The 24,229-nt window shown below is 43.6% G+C and overlaps 7 protein-coding genes across 7 annotated transcripts in view; 4 read left to right on the plus strand and 3 right to left on the minus strand.

Annotated features, from left to right (window-relative positions):
• The window catches only part of LOC110553099 (uncharacterized), a 49,363-nt gene that overhangs the window by 19,796 nt on the left and 5,338 nt on the right, over positions 1-24,229 (plus strand). Inside the window, exon 3 of the mRNA XM_060373067.1 lies at positions 18,334-18,354. Within this exon, the coding sequence (XP_060229050.1) occupies positions 18,334-18,354 (21 nt within the window). The remainder of the gene's footprint in view (positions 1-18,333; positions 18,355-24,229) is intronic.
• LOC110553111 (histone H1.3) lies at positions 2,182-4,937 on the plus strand. Its single transcript, XM_060373048.1, has one exon. It carries the CDS (start codon positions 2,240-2,242, stop codon positions 2,906-2,908), a length of 669 nt encoding a protein of 222 aa, XP_060229031.1. The 5' UTR covers positions 2,182-2,239; the 3' UTR covers positions 2,909-4,937.
• On the minus strand, positions 8,674-9,167 carry LOC110553115 (histone H3). Its single transcript, XM_021644884.2, has one exon. It carries the CDS (start codon positions 9,139-9,141, stop codon positions 8,731-8,733), a length of 411 nt encoding a protein of 136 aa, XP_021500559.2. The 5' UTR covers positions 9,142-9,167; the 3' UTR covers positions 8,674-8,730.
• Positions 19,345-19,831, minus strand: LOC132649342 (histone H2A type 1-E). The gene has a single exon (XM_060373058.1). It carries the CDS (start codon positions 19,797-19,799, stop codon positions 19,407-19,409), a length of 393 nt encoding a protein of 130 aa, XP_060229041.1. The 5' UTR covers positions 19,800-19,831; the 3' UTR covers positions 19,345-19,406.
• Positions 20,081-20,541, plus strand: LOC132649347 (histone H2B type 1-C/E/F/G/I). Its single transcript, XM_060373064.1, has one exon. The coding sequence runs from the start codon at positions 20,116-20,118 to the stop codon at positions 20,494-20,496; it is 381 nt and encodes a 126-aa protein (XP_060229047.1). The 5' UTR covers positions 20,081-20,115; the 3' UTR covers positions 20,497-20,541.
• Positions 22,577-23,048, minus strand: LOC132649346 (histone H2B type 1-C/E/F/G/I). The gene has a single exon (XM_060373063.1). It carries the CDS (start codon positions 22,999-23,001, stop codon positions 22,621-22,623), a length of 381 nt encoding a protein of 126 aa, XP_060229046.1. The 5' UTR covers positions 23,002-23,048; the 3' UTR covers positions 22,577-22,620.
• LOC132649343 (histone H2A type 1-E) lies at positions 23,279-23,735 on the plus strand. The gene has a single exon (XM_060373059.1). The coding sequence runs from the start codon at positions 23,294-23,296 to the stop codon at positions 23,684-23,686; it is 393 nt and encodes a 130-aa protein (XP_060229042.1). The 5' UTR covers positions 23,279-23,293; the 3' UTR covers positions 23,687-23,735.

Below are 24,229 nucleotides of genomic sequence, written 5' to 3' on the forward strand. Positions count from 1 at the left end.
GTATCTCTTAGCTGTCACTATGGTAATGGTGTACATTTGTGTGTGTGTGTGTTTGTGTCTTTCTAACACAATATTCAGGGAAGATGAAGTCATAATTTTCATGGCTCTCACTTAGGAATTTTTATTACCCGTTTTTAATCTTAAAAAACAAACAAACAAAGAAAAAACTGTGCAAGCCTTACTACAGAGAATAATCTGCTGTTTCAGGATATAAGTAGATTTTGGAGTTGAGGCCAAAAACATGTTTTTTGGTATTAGCCTTTAAAATAATGAGTGGAAATGAGTGAAGCTTCTTATGGGTTCAAATTTGCAGTCCCATGGTTGATCTAGGTTTCAGGAAGCTTTTTCTTTCTGTAGTTGTCATGATAAGCAGTTGGGCAACAGCAGTACAAATAATCTTTATGGAGCATGTCCTGTCCTGTAGTCACGTGGAAAACCATCCTCTAGGAGAAGTCTCATTTTTTCTCCATCCAGAAACACTAGAGGTTACCAAAAAAGTATAGAAAATGGAACTTCACTGCAAAGCTATATATATAACTGGAAAATGTTGATGTGCTTTCTGTGATGACTGCTATGGACAGTGTAGCCACAGATAACACAGCTAGTGCCTTCCATATAATAAGAAAATGCCACCCAAGGGCTTCATCGAGTGATTCCAATCCAGTCTGGTCAGCTGGGCAACCTTGTATATAACATATATTTTAATGATTTGTATCATAATACATTATTGTATCCCAGAGACTTGATTCTTGTTCCCACTGATGAAATGATCATTTTAAAGCATGTAAGTTACATGTATGTATTTAACTAAGGGAGTGAAGCTGTCTTAAGCACTGAGTAGTTAATCTTGTGTTAACATAAGGATATCTTTAAATCATTAAGTTTATGCCATAATCACTTTTGGTGACTATAAAGATTTATTAGAATATAATGCCAAAACACTTATATGTGTAACAAACATGGGTCTTCACTGACATGTATGTTGGATGGAGAATATTACTTTTCTGCCTCATTAGCTAATAAGAATCCAACTATATTAGCTTTATTGTATTGCAAACAAACAGATGGAGTTTACGTGTCATTTCTGCTGAGTCTGAAATGTGTAAGTTCTCCGCGGGATTCAACCAGCTAAAAACTTTGCTCATGACAGGCTGTCTATATGTATAATATATTACATACATGTGAGATCAGTGGCCATTATGAATTTCTTTCAAATTCTGCTTATTTCTTCAATATTGAAATTCAGATTGCGTTACGACACCGGAAGTGTGTAGAAAGCGCAATAAGTATTTGGAAGGGGGAAACAGCTCTAACGTAGTGTGCCGGAATCCTGTGCTTTCTAAACAAGGAATGCGTTGTCAAGTCAGGTTATAGCCCTTCTTCAGCTCCCAGCTGATAAACTTCGGTTTCTTCTCGACCTAGGCCTTTAATTTATTTCTGTAAATGTGAGAGCTGGTCTCCACCTCTCTACTTGGATCTGCAGAAATGTGCTTAGAGCCGTTGATCTCCAGGAGGAATGGCACAGACTCATCCACCTCCAGAAAAAGGCTCACTCGCCACAACGTGAAAATCGGAGGAGCGTTGCACACCGGTATCTCCAATACCTTAAAAAACAATCGATATTTTATCCAAGAATTATCCCCCCCGGCACACACAACTTTCCCATCCAGTGCCAATTCCTCGCGCTTGGTGCGGACAGCCCCGGGAGCGCCTGTGCTGTTGCTTCCACGAAAAACTCGATTTTCCCTTCATATTTCAGCAAAAACGAGTTAATCCACATAATCTTGAAGCGATGAGGATGTGAAGAACCATGTCCTGAAGCAAAAGTTTGAGAATGATCACGAGAGAGATAGTATTTTTAAGGAAAACCTGAAAGTTGTCTCGATTTACGTGAAGTTTGAAAGAGAGTTGGGGACATCAGGGAAGTTTCAGGCTGCCGATTTTGAGTGTAGCTGTACAAATTAAGGCCAGAACGAAGCCCACAGGCTCTCGGATCAGTTTCCCCCAAGTCCCTGATCTTTTTGTGCCCACATTTCTTATATTTTTACTCTTTTTTAAGGGGCAACAAACACAGCCGCAAGGCAGAGCTGAGGATCTTTTCTCTGGTAGCGCGGCGCTCGGCGCAGGGAACCAATCACCACGCAGCTTCTCTCTATATAAACCCAGGGCCCTCAGCCCCGGGATCAACCCTCCCTGACAGTTTCTGCTTACTTTTGGCCTCTCCAGCAAGGCGTGAGACATGTCCGAGACGGCTCCCGCAGCTCCTGCGGCCCCTGCACCTGTGGAGAAGGCACCTGTGAAGAAGAAGGCGGCCAAGAAGACCGGCGCCGCCGCCGGGAAGCGCAAGGCGTCCGGCCCCCCGGTGTCCGAGCTCATCACCAAGGCCGTGGCCGCCTCCAAGGAGCGCAGCGGCGTGTCCCTGGCCGCGCTCAAGAAGGCGCTGGCGGCCGCCGGCTACGACGTGGAGAAGAACAACAGCCGCATCAAGCTCGGGCTCAAGAGCCTGGTGAGCAAGGGCACGCTGGTGCAGACCAAGGGCACGGGCGCCTCCGGCTCCTTCAAGCTCAACAAGAAGGCGGCTTCCGGCGAGGCCAAGCCCAAAGCCAAGAAGGCGGGCGCTGCCAAGGCCAAGAAGCCCGCGGGGGCGGCCAAGAAGCCCAAGAAGGCGACCGGTGCCGCCACCCCCAAGAAGGCCGCCAAGAAGACTCCGAAGAAGGCTAAGAAACCTGCGGCCGCCGCGGCTGCCAAGAAAGTTGCCAAGAGCCCGAAGAAGGTGAAGGCAGCCAAGCCCAAGAAGCCAGCCAAGAGCCCCGCCAAGGCCAAAGCCCCCAAGCCTAAGGCTGCCAAGCCCAAGGCTTCCAAGCCGAAGGCCACCAAGGCAAAGAAGGCCGCCCCTCGCAAGAAGTGAAGTGGCCTGTCCTGCCTTAAACCTCAACGGCTCTTTTCAGAGCCACCCACAGTTTCATTCAAAAGAGCTGAGCTTTCTCTGGTAACGTTTCTTCCTGTTGCTCCGGTCAGCTGACTATACAGCTGTGCGGCCTGAGCACAGCCTAGTAAATGCTTTCCGTGGGTGGCGTGGGGTAACGCGTTAGGAAGGTCCTAGACCACGCTAGAAAGTTGGCGTTATTTTTAGCACATGTTTGCTTCTGGTGGAGGCAGTATCCCTGTGTGGAAGTTTAAGGCTTCCGGGCTTGTTTTCTCTACTAGGCTTTTTTTTTCCTTTTTCCCTTAACGCGCAGAGGTTCTTGGCGGGAAGTCTTAATCTGTGGCGCCCAGGCGTGGTAAACGCACAGGCTTCTCTTGTAAGACAGTCCTCCAGCGGGGTTACAGGCTGGAGTTTGAGTTTTCCTTTCCAATCTCTTGTCTCCAAACTGGTTTTGAGAACTAACCAATCAGACCATCCTGAGTCCATGAGTGGGGACCGTTGCACCAACCAGAGAGTGTGATGTTAAGGTTTGCGTTGATGTATGGGACGCTGGCAGTTTTTCTGTCCCTGCCCCTTCTCTTCCAAGAGCTCTGGAATTCTGTCCTAAGGGTTTGAGAGGTTGAGTTTTTTATGGTGAAAGAACATGGATTTCCTACATTACCATTCTCGGAGTTTTTAGGGACTGATCTCATTACCATTCTGTTTAGCCTGCTGCAAACTTTTCTAACACCCTGAATGTAAGGCTGCAGTATTTCACGCTGCTTCCTCCTACATTGTCCTGAGTTTATCTGTTCTTCCTTATTTGTGAGTTGAGCAGCAAAGAACGTGAAGGAAAAGCTGTTTTTGGAAGGTTGCTGGACTGCTTCCCCCCCCCCCCCCCGCCGCAAAAAAGTGTATGTGTGTTTGACAGCAGGGTCCACTTTCTTTTTATCCCCATGATGTAAGAATTGTACAGATGCTCAGTGAAGGTCCTGGTAGGGAGAAATCACGTATCACTTTTTTCTTTCCCCACGAATGTTCCCCTGGAGGCAAACACCTGTGCCAACTGAGACATCACATTTGTATACTTAAAACAATTCAATATAGCACCTCTTTAAGAAGACAGTGGGCCTCTGTCATCTTAAAGATGGTTCAGTGGGTAAAGGATCTTGTAGCTAAACCTGAAGACCTGAGTCCAATCCCAGGAACCCACGTGATGGGAGAAAACAGACTCCTGAAAGGTGTTCTTTGACCTGTGTAACACACACACACACACACACACACACACATGCTAAGGTAGAACTGTAGCGATGGGCACTGAATTTGAGTTTGATGTAATTGAAAAGATAATTTAAAGGATAGGTAGCTTCCTATTGCATTTTGCAGTGCCTGCAATATTGGAAGTGCATATATAATCAGATACTTGCAGAATACCCTGCAGTCACTGTGTCTCCAAATGAAGTTCATGTCCTAGGTGTTCCTTGTGTCTGCTGCCAGAGTTGATTCTCTGATCAAGAAACACAGGAAAAGATAGGATCATAGCCACTGCTTTTCTTATCCTGCATACTTTAAGTACTTAAAAATTATTGTTTCAAGAGTATGTTTAGCTTTTCACAGACATTCCCATTGACTGCACAACAAAACGGAAGTTGTGGACTGCTGAGCAGGTCTCCAGTGGCACAAGACCCAGTGAAATGCTCGTTGCCAAGCTTATACTCCTTAATCCCAACATTCAGAAGGTGGAGGCAGGCCCATTTCCCTCTTGTTTCGTTCTCCTCTATGACTGAGTATTTGATTGAATTTATAAATTCTCATGAACTGAATTAGAATACTGTCTTACATCAGTTGGATTTAGACGTTTAAAAGAAATACATAAATATATATTAATAATGCATATGAACATGATTGGAATGTTTTTCTGACCTTGGGGTCTAATTTCGTACAATGTCCTTTACCTGCTGGGTCATGCAGCTCCAAATATAGGAGAATATAGAAAATAAAAATTCCATATGTGAAATGTCAATATTTACTATGTGTGTATGGATTAGAGAATGTGGAAATACAATTAAATGGTATTTTTAAATTTTATTGCATTTTGGCTATCGGTTTTGAAAGGTGAGGCTGCTGGCTATTTAAGGAATGCCTCTTGACCTTAATGACCTCACTGAGGGTCATTGTCATGGAAAATACCACACTAACAAAAAAATGCCTTAGCAAATGAAGTAGCTTGTAGTTTTACAAGGCGTAGGAGCCTGTGGACTCCAACCCACGGGTAATTTAGACATTTTAATCTTCAGTAATAAAATAGTGAGCGGAACGTAATAATAGGGGAACTGCATTTTCTTTATTCTAAGGCCACACGTAAGCTTCATCCTATAGGAAGGAAAGTCCATCCATGCACTGCTACTGATTTGTTTTCTTAGTTACCGCAGTGTAGGTGTCCTTCACATGACTGGCTCAGGATGACTGTCTCAGGCCTTCAGTGGTTTTGAACCCTCCTCCTGCTGCAGAGGAGAGACGATAAGGAGAAAAGCACCAACATTGTAAGTATCAGACAAAAGACCGTATCCGATCAGAGGGACAAAACTAAATTTGAAAATACTGACTGCCTTAGTTTCCCCACCCCGTACAATCAGCTGGGTAAAAACAAGATGGAAGAAAAATATTCAGGGCGCTAACCCACTTGCTTTTTTTCACATCATTGGTTCTCTGAACAAAGCACAGCTTCAAGATTCAATTTCTATGAACACACACACACACACACACACACACCGCAACCAAAACATGCAGTATTAATTTTATGTGTGTGACAGACAGAGCTGCTTTTAACATTCCAGTGTGTGGGAATATGAGTAGAACTGTGTATAATTTACTTCTGGTAACTGTGTGAAGAAACCCAGTCAGACTGTTTCTTCCTGGGCATGGCCAGAACTCTCTAAGCAAGCGATGATATTGCATTCTGATCTACTTTCGGATAAGGGAGGTTTGAGGATTTTAAAAATTATTATTATTGCTAGTCGAAAGACCAAAAGATTGGTGAAGATGAATCTTTTAGTAGTTATTGCTTACTTTGGGAAAAGTGCTAATTGGTTTTTCTGCACTGGAGGAGAGATTTTGGTTTCTAAACCATGTCTTGAGAGGAGGTGGAGAAAGGTAAGAGCTTATATTTCTGAAGTTTTCTCTGAGACTTAACTCATATTATTCTGAAGTTTAAATTTTGTTTTGTTTTATTTTATTTTGAGACAGAGTCTCATTGTGTCCTGGGACAGACTGCAAATACCTTTTGTTGTAGAACAGGAGGTCTTTGAACTCATAGAGACCCACCAGCCTGTATTTACCAGTCCTGGGATTAAATGCCAAGGCCTCATTTTGAGACAGGTCTTTCTCACCTATTCCATGATAGCCTCAAACTTGCTATATAGCCAAGGATAATCCTGAATTTCTGATCCTTTTCACTCCATTTCTTAAATGGTGAGATTGCAGGCATTTGTCACTGTATACATCTTCTGAGACTTCAATTTTGGGGATTTAAAAAAATTTATACCTGTAAGCCTTAGATGAGTCCTCAATATTATGCATCACTCGCTGGATGCAACCCAGGTCGTCATCTTCTGGATAAAGTATCAGAATGTATGCACTATTTGTACGCATGTGCTGATCAACAGCCTAGAGATGGTTATTAGTTTTCATAAATTTCAATGTGGGAGAAAATACTTCAACCTGGAAGAACTAACCATGACACATTTCTTTCTTAAAATGAAAATTTCAACTTAGAAGGTGACAAACTTTTAAAGATTGATTTTTATATTGTTACGTGTTGGAAATAAGGGCAAGTGTTGGCAATGAAAACTGACTAATAATGAAGTATTAGAGATATTAAAAATGGTTTTATGTTGTAGGTTATTTTGGATTTTAAAAAAAGTGCATGCACATTACAAGATCCACATGGGCACTCTTTTTTTTTATTTTTTGAGACAGAGTTTCTTTGTATAATAGAGTCCTGGCTGTCCGGCATGGGCTCTGTAGACTAGGCTGGCCTCAAACTCACAGAGATCCACCTGCCTCTGACTGCCGGGCCGCTGGAATTAAAGGTGTGCGCCACCAAGCCTGGATCACATGTGGTCTTACCTGAAGTATTTCTTGATTCATTCTAAAAGCGTTAGAGGATCAACTGCTCTTCTCATCGGATGTCTAGGCGGGCTTGAGGTTTATGAGCAGTTGAAGTTGGGCAGCATCTTCTGAGTCCACTTACTCTGTGAAAAGGAGTTATCGGGGGCTTCGTTCACTCTCTTTGTGACCAACTACCTTCCTTTGCCAGCAGAATTAAATTGTGTTTGGGCCTTGGATAGTAACACAGCATTTTGATTTGGCCTAAAGATTAGCACATTGTTTATTCATCACTTTGATAGAATATCACCTGTCCCCCCAAATAAGAAGAAGAGTTGATTATCCTGAAGATGTGTTAAAGACCTGGGAAAAATAATTATTGCCTTGATGGGATAATATCCTTACATTTTCCAGGAGGCCCTTTAGGATGATGTTTTCTAAGCTCCAACTCAAAAAAGTAATTTTTATCTTGCCCTTTCTCCTCTCTCTCTTTTCAGAAAACAGACTTTCACCATGTAGTCCTGGCCTGGCCTGGCCTGGCCTTTCTAGCTAGACCAGGCTTGTGTCTCTGCTGTCCAATGGGGGATTAAAGGCATGTGCCACCATGTTCAGTTTTCCTTTTTCTATTATTATTGGATACAGACCAGCCTGTTTGCCTTTAGTACTCTGAAGAATTCCCTCCACTCCCTGTAGAGCTGTTTGCAAACTCCAATGGCTGAACTTCTCTGCTTTCTGTGACTGCCTGTTCTCTTATCCATTCATTTCTTGTTTGGCATCTGTCAAGATTTACAGATTTCTTGTAGTCTTTTTTTTTTGTTTGTTCTTTCTTTTTCAAAATCTAAAAAAAGATTCTTGCATTTCCTTCTGATATATATATATATATATATATATTTAAAGTCAGGATTTTAGTTCTGGGTGGCCTGGAACTTGCTATATCTAAATAGGTTGGTGAATTCAGAGATCTGCCTGTCTCCCAAGTGCTGGGATTAAAGGTGTGAGCCACCACACCTAAATTTTTATTATCATTTATGTTAAACCTTCAAAATAACAAAATAAAGTAGCCAAGGTGGTAGCATTGGCCTATGGGAAGGAGTCAGGAAGGTCAGGAAATTAGTGTCATTCTCAACAAAACTGAGCCGGGTTGAGTGGTCTAGCACATGCCTTTAATCCCAGCACTAAGGAGGCAACAGCACGAGAATCTGAGATAGAGTTCCAAGGACAGCCAGGACTACAAGGAGAAACCTGTCTTGAAAACAAAAAAGCCCAAGTAAAATGTTGACGGCCAGCCCAGGATATGTAAAAGACTCAAATTTAACAATAAGTAACTAGCATTACACCCTAGTTTATAGTATGTGTCCCAAACCACTAACATTGGCATTGAATGCTAGTAGGAAAGGAGAAACATTGTTACAGTTCTGCAACATCACAATCCTAAGAACTAAAACTGCCTAATTAAGACTGTTGGATGACAGCAAAGCAACATCCTTAAGCTTTTTGCTCCCAGTATTCGCTTAGCGAACTCAGACAGTGCTTTTGAGCTTGGATGACTGTGTTGAACTGCTTCTAGCTCCTTAAGAACGACCTTGGGACGGGGCTGCGATTGACAGGCTATTATAGACATAAGGCTAAATTGCCAGAGTGCTACAGCACCTTTTGGCAGATGTAGGTGGCTCTTAAAAGAGCCTTTTTTAGGATATTCGTGCCAATACAGAAACTGCCTAAGCCCTCTCCCCGCGGATGCGGCGGGCCAGCTGGATGTCCTTGGGCATGATGGTGACCCTCTTGGCGTGGATGGCGCACAGGTTGGTGTCCTCGAACAGACCCACCAGGTAGGCCTCGCTCGCCTCCTGCAGCGCCATGACGGCCGAGCTCTGGAAGCGCAGGTCGGTCTTGAAGTCCTGCGCGATCTCGCGCACCAGGCGCTGGAACGGCAGCTTGCGGATCAGCAGCTCCGTGGACTTCTGGTAGCGCCGGATCTCGCGCAGCGCCACGGTGCCGGGCCGGTAGCGGTGCGGCTTCTTCACGCCGCCCGTGGCCGGCGCGCTCTTGCGGGCAGCCTTGGTGGCCAGCTGCTTGCGCGGGGCCTTGCCGCCGGTGGACTTGCGGGCCGTCTGCTTGGTACGAGCCATAGCGAACTAGAGAGAAGCCGGGCCGGACTGGTGGCTGAGCTGGTATTTATGCAGGAAACGCGTCGCTCTGATTGGATCTTTGCAGCTCTCAGGCTCCGTCGTAATTTGCGGAAGTGCTTTTGGGGGCTGACGAGTGGCTGGTTTTCCTAGTGCAGGTTTTGATTGCTAAATACCCGTGGTGAGCCCGCCCCATTACACAATCAGTCTCCAAACCTCTGTCTTTTCCGCACTCCCTTGATCCCGGAAGCAATTCACAGACGAACAGCATTTGTCTGCTGTTTGGGAATCTGACTTGCTGTACGCGAAATATGTTCCAAGAACAAAATGCTCTAGAATTTCAGTTTAGCCATTTTCCTGCTAAATAATCTTAGTTGTAATTTCTCGTACATATTTAATGAATGCTTATGCAGTTTATGTGGCGGCGCTCAGATCAGATTTCCACCTCAGGATCCAGGAACCAACCATGCTCAGCTAAAACAAAACAAAACAAAAAAACAGCAACAAAAGACACTTTCCAAGTTTATAATTTTCCGCTTGTTAATGTAGTCACAAAAATCCACAGATGTGTAGTTTCTCATGTTCCTAAGATGTTAGTGACATTCCTTTGGAGAGGCCGGCACACTAGCTTTGTTTTGTGTTGGGGCACAGTGACAAACCACCCGAAACGCGGAGGAAGATGGTGGCTCGGATTTTCAGCAAATTCTTTGTGAAAACACAAAGGTTCTGTGTTTCCTTCTGCAGAGACCTGAGGCTACTGGATAACGCTTTGCTTCTGCCCACATTATAGAATTTCTTTCCTCATTTTCAGGTGCAAACGGGATCTTCCCAGCTTACTTTCGTATCACAATATAGACGTGTAATGGGAATTATAAAAAGAATACATGGGGCACAAAACTACAGCATGTAGTTGTCAAGCAACCTACTAGATCCTTTGCAAGAAAAGAAATTCCTTTCGTCCTCCTCTGAAGGTTTTAGAATTTTAGCTACACTCTTCAATTCCCTGGCTTTATTGGTCCAATCAGAGGTTAGATCGGTTACTCCTCGTTTGCATATCCCCGCGGTGCCCAGTTACGTTGGGAAGAGTGTCAATGTTTGGTGTAATCGCAATCGCATCGTGGCTCAGTTTACCAGTTGCAAAATGAAGCAGTACGATTTTATTTCCCAAGCGTCTTACCCATTCTAGTGCTGTGTGACAAGTCTGTATTTAAAGCACACTTTTTTCAGAGCAAGATGAAATGATATTTGGTAAACTGTGGTTAAGGAGCTGTCAAAGTTTAAAGACTTGCTAATAAAATAATCACCAATACATGTTAATGCTAGTCCCCAAGTAAACATACATTACTGGAGTGTGACACAAAAATTTTGCATAATAATATCCCCTCACCCCCCGTAACCCTTTGGTCACTTAACTTATGATTTGTTTTAGTTTATAATTTTAGATATCATGTTAGCCTATCGTATTAGTTACCTGTTTTGCCGAACATGTTTTTAAAAAAACCCAGCGGCTTTAAACTGTACACATGCGCTGTTTTTTAGTGTTTGCGTGTCTGGGTATGGCTTAACCAGATCTTCATAGGATTACAGTGAAAGTGGACCAGAGCTGATGTTTCCTGTATACACATTTTGTATATTCTAAATGAAGTACTGTTGTTAGTATTCTATTTATTTATTTTTCCAGAAGTGTTGCTGTAGTAGGAATAGGAGAGGGCCCTAGAGGCCTGGGAGAGCACAGACAAGACAGCTCCAGGGGCCGGTTAACATGTATGTGAGGGCTGGCCTGTTCTGCCCTAAGTATGTGAGGAAGCCAGCATCTTTCCTGTGGTCCTTTCCTTCTTTCCTTTATTCCAGTAGCCACTGCCTCACAAAGCATCCAACCATATCATAGGTAACTCTGTATGAGAGCAACACACAAACCCAAAAGCCATATCAAAGGCCCCGTTTTTCTCTTCTCCTTGTTGCATCTGTTTATGAACATTAGTTCCTCACAGCCTGTGTGTGCACATTAAAGCTGTTTTCCCCAGGAAGCCTAGGTATCTTGTATTTGGTCAGAATTCCATAATAGTGGTTTTGTTTTCTTACAAAGTGTTAACTGGAGGTCCCTAAAGGTTTATAGATAACAATAAACAGTTGGTCTTTCAAAGTTAGATGGTATAAATCCAGTATACCTTAAAGTGGGTCATATAAGATTGAACCCTAGGAGGGGTAACCTTATGGAGAAGAAAAGTCATTCTAACATTGTTGGGGGAGGGAGGAAATTCAGGAGAAACCTCACTACTCTGAAAGCAGGAGTGTGCTGAGACAGGGGATGGGCACCACATATTTTGAGATGCTTTTAAAGTTTTGTCAAAACTTTGTATAAAAGAGAGATAGGAGAGGTGGAAAAAAAATCCATTGTGACCTCATTTCCTAGTTTTTCAGCTGGATTCACTGAAACAATGATTCTGAAGAGAATAGACATCAATATGTTTCACTGGACTTAGGACTCTCAGAAATCAAGACCCAAAGAAGACCTCATTGAATACTTGGGAAGATTCAGTTCTGATTAGGCCACAGTGCTTTTTATTTGTATTCTGTGTATCCTGTGATAAGCGTTGATTTTCCTTGATAAAGGGCATGCATCTTTTTTAAGCACAAGGTGGGGCATTTTTTTGTTGTTTATTTTTGTTTTTGTTTTGTTTGGAAGTGAAGGAGACAGGGCAAGTCAAGGTGATGTTCCTAAAGATGCTGTTTTGTGTTTTTTTTCCTTTTTCTGTTTTTTTAAAAGAAAGGTGTAACAAGCCTGTGTATAAGCTATTCCCCATGCATCCAGTGGATTCAGAGGCCAGAAGGGGGCATCACATCTACTCGGACTGGCCTTACAAGATGGTTGTAAGCTGCCATGTCTGTTTTGGGAACTGAACCCAGTCCTCTGGAAAGGCAGTAAGTGATGTTAACTGCTGTGCCATCTCTCCAGCCCCAACAGCCTTTATTTTTTAAATGTCTAAATGTGGCTCTAACAAATATGCCCAAATTTCCTGGTTGGGGCTTGGATGGTTTGTTCCCAAAGTCTGTGAAGGCAGATTTAAGGTAAAACTTTTTTAAAAAATCATTTTCTTTTCCCAATAATAACATCATGTATATTCTCTGTAGCTGTTGGCAGGAGGATCTAGATTTCCAGACAAGTTTGGCCTACTTAGTGAAGAGGTTATGAACGGCTACAGCTGAACAGGCCAACCTCAGAAGCAAAGCGAGACCATGTTGGAAAGATGGCCCCGCATCCTTTTGATGAACCGTTGATAAAGAACTTAAAGACAGTGTGACCTGAAAAAAAATGTATTTGCAGACATTTTAATGAATACCAATTAATTAACTCTAGTAAGAATGTTATAGTTTTGAAATATTAATTATAACAGTTTATAAACTAAAAGTAAAAATTGAAAGTTCAAACCCTAGTAGTTGTAATGAAAAAAAAATTAAACGGGCAGAGGGAAATAAAAGAGTAAAGATACCATTAGTCCTCACCTATGAGCACAGTTTGAGAGGAGACCTAGAGGCCCAGCACCCAGGGTTCGGAGAACTCCTAGCAGCTTTTGTAACTAAGGTGCATAGGGAGTTATGGCTTTATGGACTCAGAAACTGGCTTTTGGATACACTGTTTTTTTGAAATTGTGGGTTGGGAGATAAGTTAAATTGTTCGTTTTTTAATTCTCAGGGTGCCAAGGCTTGTAGTGGAGGTTACTTGCTTTCTGGGCCACAGATTAACTAGAACCATGGGCTTGTTTTAGGTAGGTCCATGGTGTGTGTGTGTGTGTGTGTGTGTGTGTGTGTGTGTGTGTATGTTTTCCTTTAGAAGAACTTACAATTCGGATGATAGAAAACACCATTCTATGAAACAAAAGTAACACACGGTCTATTGTCTTTTAATGCCACTTCATCATGTAGCTCAATATAAATTCTTCTTTTCCCTTTCAAAACTGAAATGACTTCCCCTCCTCTCAGCTTTTACCGAAGGAAGGTCTTGCCATCTAGCCTTGGCTGGCATTGAACTACAGAGTTCCTCTTGCCTCTTCCTCCTGAGCGCTGGGATTAGAGGCATTGGCCACCATGCCCAATGACTATCTCTGCTTTGAGATGTCACAGGTATCATATTAATTAACTTCCCAGAAGCAGTCTGAACTTCTACGTTCTAAAAGGTCTAAATGGGAAACCTCATCACCCTGGACCCAGGATAAAGTAGCAAAGAAAAGCTACTGAGCGTTATGCACCCCAGAAGTGAATCACAAGGTACAAACTAATTCAAATGTTGGAGGTACTGAAAATGACCTCGGGTGTTAAATGTTAATTGTAATTAGTAGGAGCCAGGCCTACTTGCCCAAGCTAGCGCATAGAGCACGTCCATGGCCTAGTTAGTCTCCAGCTTGGTGTGTCTTCCCTGTGTGCCACAGCGTCACAGATCTGGTTCTCCTGGTAAATAAGGTCGAAGAAGAGCTTGACGCCGCTGGGCGGGGCTTTGCATGCATGGTAAGCTTGGTGATGCCCTTGGTTGTCATTGCACAGGACTTTTCCGAAGCATTTGGGCTTTTCCCCAGGTCAGGTTTGGTGAACAGCAGCAGGCAGTTGCACAGGTGTGACATCCTACCAAACCGGCTCCTTCACGTGAATTAGAAATTCCCATTTATGGCTGCTTTGCATATCATATTGAAAACTGAGAATGTGGGCGGAAGTGAGAGGGGAGGTTTTCCAGAAACAAGCAACTTTTGCCTAGGACTCCGAGAGCCAAATCTTAATTGCCGGACTGGGAGGAGACATGGTGTGGCCTGTTCTTGCTCAATTTTAAAAAAATAATTAAAAAAATAATTTGTCATGTATGAATGGTTTAGTTGCATGTATACTCACCAGTTATATCTAGTGTTGGGTAGAGGCCAAAAGCAGGCATCAAATTCCCTGGAAATGGAGCCGTAGACACCTGCTGGCCAGCATGTCATTGCTGGGAACTTAGCCTCGGTCCTCTGGAAGAGCGGATGGTGCTCATAACTGTTGAGCCAGTTCTCCAGCTCCTCCGCTTATTTTCCTGATTTCAGTTATCCTTCTTTTAGTGTGTTACAGATTTCTGATCAGCCCGCACTGAAGCCATTGTACCCAGGAAGCTGATATGTACCTTTGAACATTCGATTTGCTTAAGGTTTGTGTTCAGTTGTATGAAATTATATGTTGGTGTGTGTTTGAAATTCATGCCTGAAATTCATGGACCTCTTGCTTCTCTTTGAAAAAGTTGTTGAATGGGTTCAATCAAAGCAACAAGGTTATAGGGTGAAAAAAAGAATTGAAACGTGTTGGGCTCCACAGCCTGACTGTCCCCCACCCACACCCGCAGACAGGTTTCTCTGTGTAGCCCCAGTTGTCCTGGAACTCTGTCTTTGCAGACTAGGTTGCCCTCAAACTCAGAGATCTGCCTACCTCTGTGTCCCAAATTCTGAGATTAAAGGCATGCGCTGTCACTGCTGGCTTTTAGGCTGTCACTGCTGGCTTTTAGGCAGTGCTCTTAAGTACACTTGGCATGCCAATTTTGTTGGAAAACAAAAGGTGGATCCTCACCATATATTTACTTATTAAGACAAGAGCACAGTAATGGCATTCATTAACATTTGTATTCTTCAAATGTGGAATATCGGCAAGATGGACATTTTCCAAAATTTTGGAGTCACATCCTTTTCCCAAGTGTATTTTCTTCTGGAAGAAGTTCAAAGCTGATTTTTTTTTTTTTTTAAATAAAGCAGGATGTCACTTTAACTCTGATGTCCCCTGAATGTACATCTCATTGTTTAACCTAGTAGGTCCTTTATTTTCTCCTTTTGTGTGGTGGGATTGAAGCCTACGCCATTGTCATTAATTTTTAGATTGAATTTTTCTTTTTAGATTTTGTGTGTGTGTGAGTGCGTGCGCGCACACGAGCGCACGCATGCACACACATGTACATCAGGTGTCTGTGAAGTGAGGTCTAGAAGAAGCTGTGAGGCCCTTTGGCACTGGCGCTACTGGCAGTGGTGGACTGGCTGATGTGGATACTAGGATTCAAACTCTGATCACTTGTAGGAGCAGTATGTGCTCTAAATCACCGAACCCTCTTCTTGGCTCCTAAAATTGATTCTTTAAGCAAATGGTGTCGCCAAGTCATTAAGTCTCGCTTTATGTTCAAACAGGCACGTTCTGTTGATTTAAGACCGAAGAAATACGTGTGTAAGGCTACAGCGATTTCATGAATAGAGCAAAAGCTACAGTATCATTTATTTTTGAGAAGCTTGTCAAAGGGCAAACAATACAGTGATAAGAAAAGTCAGGGTTAATTAGTTTGGAGTATGGGAAGAATGGACAGCAATATGATCTACTATTTGATGAACTGTTACACTAGATTTATGAGATTTTCAGAGAAACAGAACTTGAGGCTTTTTTTTTTCCTGGAGCATTTTACTGGGTCTGCACACAAAATCGGTGGCTTCATATCTACAGGCTGAGCCCAATTGCAGTGATACTAAACATGGCAGGAATGTGGAGGGAAGGGGAGGGCTTGCCTGGAAGACTGTGAAGTTCCAGGTCCTCATGACCAGATCATCTTGCTTTCCACCCCTCTAAATCACAATTATAGGAGGATCCAGACATTTTATGTTACCATTTTTTTCTTTAATTTTTTTTCTAGTAAAGATGCACAGTTTGGATAAAATACCTCAAAAGAGGGAAACATGGATGGCTCTGTTGCACAGTGTGGAAAGGTTAAGGTCACAATAAGATGGCTGAGAAATATACATACTCATTTTTGTCTTCACTGTTGATACAAACTTTGAATTACTTTTTACGTGTAGTATTTCATTTGTGTAGCAACACACATGTACATCATTTCTGGTTAGAGGGGCAGACGGTACTTCAAAGATCGGAGCTGGCAAGACGCTTCACCAGGTGGGAATATTTGAGTTCAAACTCGAGAGTTTTAGTTTAAACTCATGGAAGCCACATGGTGGAAGAAGAGAATGGACTCTTGCAGGTTGTCCTTTGACCATCATATCATGGGCAGCTTTTGTGCTAAGGAGGGAATACATGGGAAATATACAAAAAAAAAAAAAAAAAAAAAAAAAAAAAGTAACAGCAAAAACTAAGAACTTCAAAGGTTATTGGCTTATGGACAGTAATTTTGTTTTACTCTAGGTTAGCAATGGTTTATCCTTGTTTAAAAAATTAAATGCAACATTTCAATTTCTGAAATGGTTTGAGAACTTCATAGCTTTTATTTCTTTTATTGATATAATGTAGAAAAAATTCAAAGTGGTAGTATTGATGCTTAAAGGAATTGCTGATAGATTTGCTTAGGACAAACCTTAAGTAACATGAGGAGAATTTAGCTAAGGGAGCACTGCCTCCAAAATACCCCATAGATAAATCGTATCCTAACTAGGCCTATTAGAGATAAGCAAAATTTAGGATACCAGGATACTAAAGTTTGTTTACCAAGGATTGACCTCCCAGTAGGGATCATTTCCATAACAAAAGAATACATTTACAAGCAGCCATTATGGTCCTCCCTCCTATCAATGAGTATTCTCTAAGGAGCAGCTCTAGAAGGCAGTGCAGAATCACAAGCACCCTTAAGTCCTGGCTACTCCTGTGCTGTCATCAGGAGTAGCGTGATTCTGTCAGGTGGGCAAGATGGGCTAGGGTGACAGGTATTCAGAAAGAACAATATGGTGTCCTTAAGAAGCCATTCTGAGAATATCTTTGATGCAACCCTCCCATATGCCCAAGTGACCAGACATGGAATGGAGTCTCTTTAAATTGCTCAAAGTGTAACCTGAGGCTGGGCCCTGAAAGAGATCTAAGGATGACAGCATGTCTGAAATGCATAAATTTAAAGTGCATAGAAGTTACGGGAATCTTCTAGTTATGGTCAGCATTGTTAGCTGGGGCTGGACATGTGCTATATATATTAAGGTTTTTTTTTCCTTTTAACCATCCTAAGTGTGCAAAGTGATTTGTCACTGGGAGGGCATATTAATATCAATGGGAGAACAAATTATATAAGTACACCTTTTGATTTCTACCTTAAAAATTAATTAATTATAAGGTTATCTATGAGTTTACTGTACAGGCCAAGAAATGATAAAGAAATGTATAGTCAAGACTAAAACATGAATAAAAATTAAAAAGTAATTTTTGTATAGAATTGTCATAAGTGAGGTTGAGTCACATTTTCATCCTGAGAGTGGTTCACAAGTCATCTTAATAATTTTCTGTGTAGTTTGAGCATTGGACAGTCTCTAATCAACTAGTTGGCAGTCTTTAACAAGAGATGTACTTGATGATCAGGTAGGTAAAGGTGAGGGTCCTACCTTCTTCTTATACCTCGATTTTTCTCATTTAAAATAACGAGTTAAAGAATTATGCCATTGACTTGTTTGAAGGCCAAGAGGGGGCTATGATGGTTCTTGTCTTTTCATGTTTCTTAGTTCTGGAAATTGAACACTTGTCCCCACCCCCACCCTCTATGTTTCACTGTCACTGTCTGGGGGTGGGGAAGTGGGAAATGCAGAGAGAAAAAGGCGGGTTCTTCATCTGGTGTGGGCTCCTTGAAGACTTCAGAGAAGTGACTTTGGGTACCATGGAGCAGCTCTGACTTCTGCTGAGAAATATTTGAATCTTGGAATTAAGGAAATTAAGAAACGTGTTTCCTTTCATTGTCACATGAAAGCTTAGTCTAAAAGGTTTGCTGATGGTTTTCAAGAACATTCTAGGGGCTTTCTGTTTATTTGTTAAAGGTTCCCACATCCATACATTTACACTCTCACTTGAAAGATCCTGACAATTGAGATAAATTTTTTTTTTCATTACAAAGCACAATTATCTTTTCCTGTAGGAAAAATTAACCCAAAGATTGCAACATAGCTAGGCCACTCACCGGGAAGAAATAATTTCTGATAAATATTTGCCAATATTTCAACCCCCCCTGCCAATGCCACATATATTTGATAATCTATAATCTTTTGAGCCGCGCAGAGCTTCCAAGTAATTTCCTCAGTGATGAATTGCAAACATTATTTCCATTTCGGACTGGGCAACTGTCCTTTGAAACAAGGTAGATCTCTACTGTGCAGGCTACTGAGGCCTACTCAGTGACTATGAATTCCATTACAAATTGATTTCCTTTGCTTTTTCTAGACTTTACCACAGGGATTAGAGTTGGACAGACAGGTCTCAAGGATTCCTAGAGCTGAACCCCATCATTGCCCAGCGCGCCCTTTCATAAGCAACACCTAGAAACCATTCCAGTCACACGCCTTGTCCAGTCAATATATTAAACCCTCAACTGGGCAAGGCGATTCACGCCTCTATTCCCAGAGCAAAGTAGGGTGATCTAGGATTGCCGTGAAAGTGAAGGTAATCAGACACGCAAGCTAAGATCCCAGGCAGCCGGGTCTTTAGTGACACTGTCAGTAAATAGTTGAACGGATGAATACATAAATAAAATAGGTTTGTACAGGGAGGCTGTGAAGATGCCTCAGCAGTAAGAGCACCTGCTTTTCCTCCAGAGCATCTGAATTGGAATCCAGTACCCACTTCTGCCAGGCAGATCATAGCAGCATCAAACTCCAACACCAGGCTGGAGCACCCTCTTCCAGCCTGTGAGTGCACTAAAAACATGCGATACACACATACCTTCACATAAGGAAAGACAAAACAAAGCCTCTGAAATACGCATATTAATGCAAGCAATGAGCATTAAAGAAACAGTAGCTGGACAGTGCTTTGCCACCTCAGGCAACATTTTTGAATGAATCCTTGCAACTTTTCAGACCCAGTCTTTGAATAAAGCAACTTTCAGGAGTGATGATGGAATTAACCATGACTGAGTAATTAGAAAAAACCCAAGTCCAGTTTAGTTTTAACTTAATACTGGTTTTTCCGAACACTGAAAAGACCAAAAACCCTCCAAGCGCAGGGCATAGGGGTCCATGCCTTTAATCCCAGCGAAAGGGAGGTAGACGGGAGAATGTGAGATCAAAGCTGGTTTCACTGAGTTTCAGGACAGTCAAAGGTACGTAAGACTGTATCAAAAAGACAAAAAACATCCCATAAGAGGGAAAAACTAAAACCGTCCATGGAATTGGAAGGTTTTGTACCGGAGATTAACCAACAAGAACAGAACTAGCCTCGCTTAGTGCTTCAGCCTTTTACTGAAAAAGTGGGTGGCTCTGAAAAGAGCCTTTGTTCTCATGCAGTAACGTTCAGTGAAGAGAGTAGTCTTATTTTCCCTTGGCCTTGTGGTGGCTCTCGGTCTTCTTGGGCAGCAGCACGGCCTGGATGTTGGGCAGGACGCCGCCCTGCGCGATGGTGACGCGGCCCAGCAGCTTGTTGAGCTCCTCGTCGTTGCGGATGGCCAGCTGCAGGTGGCGCGGGATGATGCGCGTCTTCTTGTTGTCGCGGGCCGCGTTGCCGGCCAGCTCCAGGATCTCGGCCGTCAGGTACTCCAGCACGGCCGCCAGGTACACCGGGGCGCCGGCGCCCACCCGCTCCGCGTAGTTGCCCTTGCGGAGGAGCCGGTGCACGCGGCCCACGGGGAACTGCAGCCCGGCGCGGGACGAGCGGGTCTTGGCTTTGGCGCGGGCCTTGCCGCCCTGTTTGCCGCGTCCAGACATGGTCAAAAAGAAAGGAAAGCAGTAAAAGCCTTAGAAGATTCTGTTCTCAGAAGCCTACAGAGAAGCTACTTATACTGGTAGAAGGAAGTGGAAAAGGTTACGTGTGATTGGTTGAAATTCCTTTCTCTCTCTTAGCCAATGAAGGAGAAGACATAATACAATCAAATTTGCATGATGGTGTCACTAACTGACTTTCAAATCATAGCTGACTATTCTTGAATCGCTTATTTGCATAGACGGGCTATAAAAGACCAGCCACGAGGCGCGTCCCAGATTCTCCTTTCTTTCTTATTTTCCGCTTTTGCTGGTTGCAAGCATGCCTGAGCCCGCGAAGTCGGCTCCCGCCCCGAAGAAGGGGTCCAAGAAGGCGGTGACCAAGGCGCAGAAGAAGGACGGCAAGAAGCGCAAGCGCAGCCGCAAGGAGAGCTACTCGGTGTACGTGTACAAGGTGCTGAAGCAGGTGCACCCCGACACGGGCATCTCGTCCAAGGCCATGGGCATCATGAACTCGTTCGTCAACGACATCTTCGAGCGCATCGCGGGCGAGGCGTCGCGCCTGGCGCACTACAACAAGCGCTCGACCATCACGTCGCGGGAGATCCAGACGGCCGTGCGCCTGCTGCTGCCCGGGGAGCTGGCCAAGCACGCCGTGTCGGAGGGCACCAAGGCCGTCACCAAGTACACCAGCTCCAAGTGAGTGCCCGGCTCACTTTCTAATCCAAAGGCTCTTTTCAGAGCCACCATGTTTTCGTCAAAAAGTGCTGTAATTCTTTGTGTGATAAGTATTCTGCAACAACATAACTGCCATTTTCTAGAAATATTTGAAGAAAGTTACGTTTCATGAGAACATGGCTTTGCTTTAGTGACTAGTGTGAAAGCTGCTTACTTTTCAATACAGTGTATCCAGACAGAATACAGTTTATCCTTTTCAGTCAAGCCTAAATTGTCATTTTCCTCAAAGTTTTGTTGAGCATTCTGGAGCAGCAACTTGATGGCAATTGTAGGTGTGTTTATTTTTAAAACTAATCAGGAAGCGTCCTCACACCAGACACAGGCTCTGTGCTGCCACCACAGGACCCATTTTGTTTCTGAGAGGATTGCACCAGCTCTGGCTGTCCTGAAACTGCAAATCAGGCTGGCCTAGAGCTCAAGAGTTCCACCTGCCTTTGCCTCCTGAGTACTGGGATTGAAGGTGTGTGTCAACGTGCCCAGCCCCCAAATTTAACAAGTTTTCCTATAGAAAGCCTTTGACAATACATTTGAAGTCAGGAAATTTTTTTATTATTAATTGCCTTTGTGAATGCTATATTGTGGCCCAGTACCTTAATGGGACTTGTAAAATAGATTTGCCAAACGCTAGATATTATTTAGCCATTCACTTTTCAATACTATTTGCTAACTTTAAGCATCTATTTCAACAATTTATTCAGAATATTCAAGCATGGTTTAATACATCCCTCCAAAGTACTGAGTGCTTTGAAGTACTGAATGCAAATGTACTGAGTACTTAGAACTGTAGCTGAGGCAATCAATCCTCTTGGAGCATTTCCTAATCCTAAATAGAAGATACTTTGTGATTACCGCGTGGCATTCCTGAGATTAATAAGAACATTTGAGGCTAAACAGTAAAGGCACCAAAGGAATTGCGTATTGATCTTCAAGCCTCTGTCCTGGGTCTCAGAGAGGGAGACTCCAAAGTGTGGCTTCCATGAGGCCCTGGCCTGGCAGGTTTGCTAATCCTCTGTATCAGAACTCTTTCAACCGGTCCTGTAAACAATCCTTTTCTAAAGTTACAACTCCCTCCAGAGTCACGATTTCATTTTGAGTGTCTTTGAATGCCTAGTTTCACCTTAAAGTGAGCAAAAAGATTGGCTGTTTACGGTTTTTAAGTCTACACGAGAACTTGACCTAGATGGATTTAGTCCTTGGGATTTAAGTCAAGGGTTATGGCTTGGTTTAAGCGAATTCAAGAGCTAAAGTTGGCTCCAGAGTTTATAGGCTACCATCTTGTTGTTAGCTAGTTTCAAGGCAATTCATTGCATCGCACTGAGCCATTGTCGTAAGTTCCTTCCGGTTCCCTCTTGTAGTGTTAAGCAATGGTTCAGTTAAATGATCCAAGGTTACGTCTGGAGTAATTGCTGTGCTTAATTCCATGTAGAAGCTGAAAAGCTTTTTGATGCACCCAGTTATCACTGCCATGGCAATTCCTTGTAGATTCTTGATCCTACTCAAGGAAAGGGATGGAATATGTTTCTTGATAACTTTTAGGAAATTCTGTTTCCATAAATCTAACAGCCTGGATGCTTCATTTTGGAAATACTGAAGACAAAACTTGAAACTGACTTGGACAATTTCAGTTACAGGGGATAGATGACAGAAGGTATGGAGTACAGATCATTCTAGCTAGGAGGCCCTGTTTTTGTCAGTAGCTGATCTAGCTTGACATGTTTAGACATGCTGTATGCTGTTAATCCACAATATAGCAGCCAAGTACTTAAAAGGTTAAAAAGAGCACAATGAGAAGCATCTTTGTCCTTACTCTGGTGTTGATGTACATGCGGTGTTCAAAACTCACTTTTAGAGTAAGCCCTACGTATTCAAAATTACACCAGATTCAAAAGTGGAGAGCCATGCAAGTGAAAATAAAGGAACCCTAAACGACCTCCAACTACTACGATAGACTAAACTCGGAGCAAATACGCAATATTATTTTTCCTGTACACTTAAGGCAATTGCATGCACAAAGAAAGCAATTACAACTCTGTTGTGAGAGTCTAAGTGGCTCTGAAAAGAGCCTTTGGGTTAGGAGTGAGCCGGGCGCTCACTTGGAGCTGGTGTACTTGGTGACGGCCTTGGTGCCCTCCGACACGGCGTGCTTGGCCAGCTCCCCGGGCAGCAGCAGGCGCACGGCCGTCTGGATCTCCCGCGACGTGATGGTCGAGCGCTTGTTGTAGTGCGCCAGGCGCGACGCCTCGCCCGCGATGCGCTCGAAGATGTCGTTGACGAACGAGTTCATGATGCCCATGGCCTTGGACGAGATGCCCGTGTCGGGGTGCACCTGCTTCAGCACCTTGTACACGTACACCGAGTAGCTCTCCTTGCGGCTGCGCTTGCGCTTCTTGCCGTCCTTCTTCTGCGCCTTGGTCACCGCCTTCTTGGACCCCTTCTTCGGGGCGGGAGCCGACTTCGCGGGCTCGGGCATGGTAACAAGCAAAGATCTTAACTCTTTCTACAGAAGTATGTTGTGAAGAGTGCTCCACTTATTTATAGGGCTTTTATGCAAATATGGTATGAAGGAGGCAAATTTTCATTGGATCAACTAAAGGAGGCGATACTCTTTTATGCAAAACAGGACCTCTGAATCTGCTTTTCAATTGGTTGATTCTTTTAGGTTATGTTAGCCAATAAGAACAGCAGTTTACAGTCTACTCTGCATGTATAATAAGTGTGTTCTCTTAGAATTTCACAGCTACCACATAACCTTTCTTTAAGACATGTCTGGACGCGGCAAGCAGGGCGGCAAGGCCCGCGCCAAGGCCAAGACCCGGTCGTCCCGCGCCGGGCTGCAGTTCCCCGTGGGCCGCGTGCACCGGCTCCTCCGCAAGGGCAACTACGCGGAGCGGGTGGGCGCCGGCGCCCCGGTGTACCTGGCGGCCGTGCTGGAGTACCTGACGGCCGAGATCCTGGAGCTGGCCGGCAACGCGGCCCGCGACAACAAGAAGACGCGCATCATCCCGCGCCACCTGCAGCTGGCCATCCGCAACGACGAGGAGCTCAACAAGCTGCTGGGCCGCGTCACCATCGCGCAGGGCGGCGTCCTGCCCAACATCCAGGCCGTGCTGCTGCCCAAGAAGACCGAGAGCCACCACAAGGCCAAGGGAAAATAAGCAGCCTTTCATTGATCCTTACTGCATAAAAGCAAAGGCTCTTTTCAGAGCCATCCACTTTGTCATTAAGAGAGCGTCTTTGCTTTTGGTTGAATTTTTCAATGATCATAGTGGTTCTGAGGCTCTGTCCACCGTCAGGGTCTTTTATACTCAGCTGTAATCCGAGGTAGATCTCAACAATATTCTTCAAGTTTCCCGAAAGTGAGAATGAGACCTTTAGTAACTACTGTTCTGTGAAGTTTTCATAATAACCACCAAGATTTTCTCAACTTTTGTAATTGCCGTATTATGAGACCTGCCAATTATATATCCTTCTCTTCATTTGTCACTTCAACCAGAAATCACTCAAGTCTGTCAGTTTGCAGTGAGCATTTTTAATTTTTCCCTGCTGGTTTACACAGCCTGAGACCCTCCCACTGATTGGTTTTAAGTAAAAGTTGCCACTTATCTGGGTTAAAAGATTCAACGCTCTTACATTGAAAAACAATCTTCGTTAGTAAACGACCCCCTCAAACTTTGAGGTACGGTTTTTAGTGTGTACCT

The sequence above is a fragment of the Meriones unguiculatus genome, chromosome 19, assembly GCF_030254825.1.
Source record: "Meriones unguiculatus strain TT.TT164.6M chromosome 19, Bangor_MerUng_6.1, whole genome shotgun sequence".
In the NCBI taxonomy this organism is placed as follows: Eukaryota; Metazoa; Chordata; class Mammalia; order Rodentia; family Muridae; genus Meriones; species Meriones unguiculatus.

Coding starts and splice junctions, on each gene's coding strand:
- LOC110553115 (XM_021644884.2), bottom strand. CDS start 9,141: ATGGCTCGTACCAAGCAGACGGCCCGCAAGTCCACCGGCGGCAAGGCC.
- LOC132649346 (XM_060373063.1), bottom strand. CDS start 23,001: ATGCCCGAGCCCGCGAAGTCGGCTCCCGCCCCGAAGAAGGGGTCCAAG.
- LOC132649342 (XM_060373058.1), bottom strand. CDS start 19,799: ATGTCTGGACGCGGCAAACAGGGCGGCAAGGCCCGCGCCAAAGCCAAG.
- LOC132649343 (XM_060373059.1), top strand. CDS start 23,294: ATGTCTGGACGCGGCAAGCAGGGCGGCAAGGCCCGCGCCAAGGCCAAG.
- LOC110553111 (XM_060373048.1), top strand. CDS start 2,240: ATGTCCGAGACGGCTCCCGCAGCTCCTGCGGCCCCTGCACCTGTGGAG.
- LOC132649347 (XM_060373064.1), top strand. CDS start 20,116: ATGCCTGAGCCCGCGAAGTCGGCTCCCGCCCCGAAGAAGGGGTCCAAG.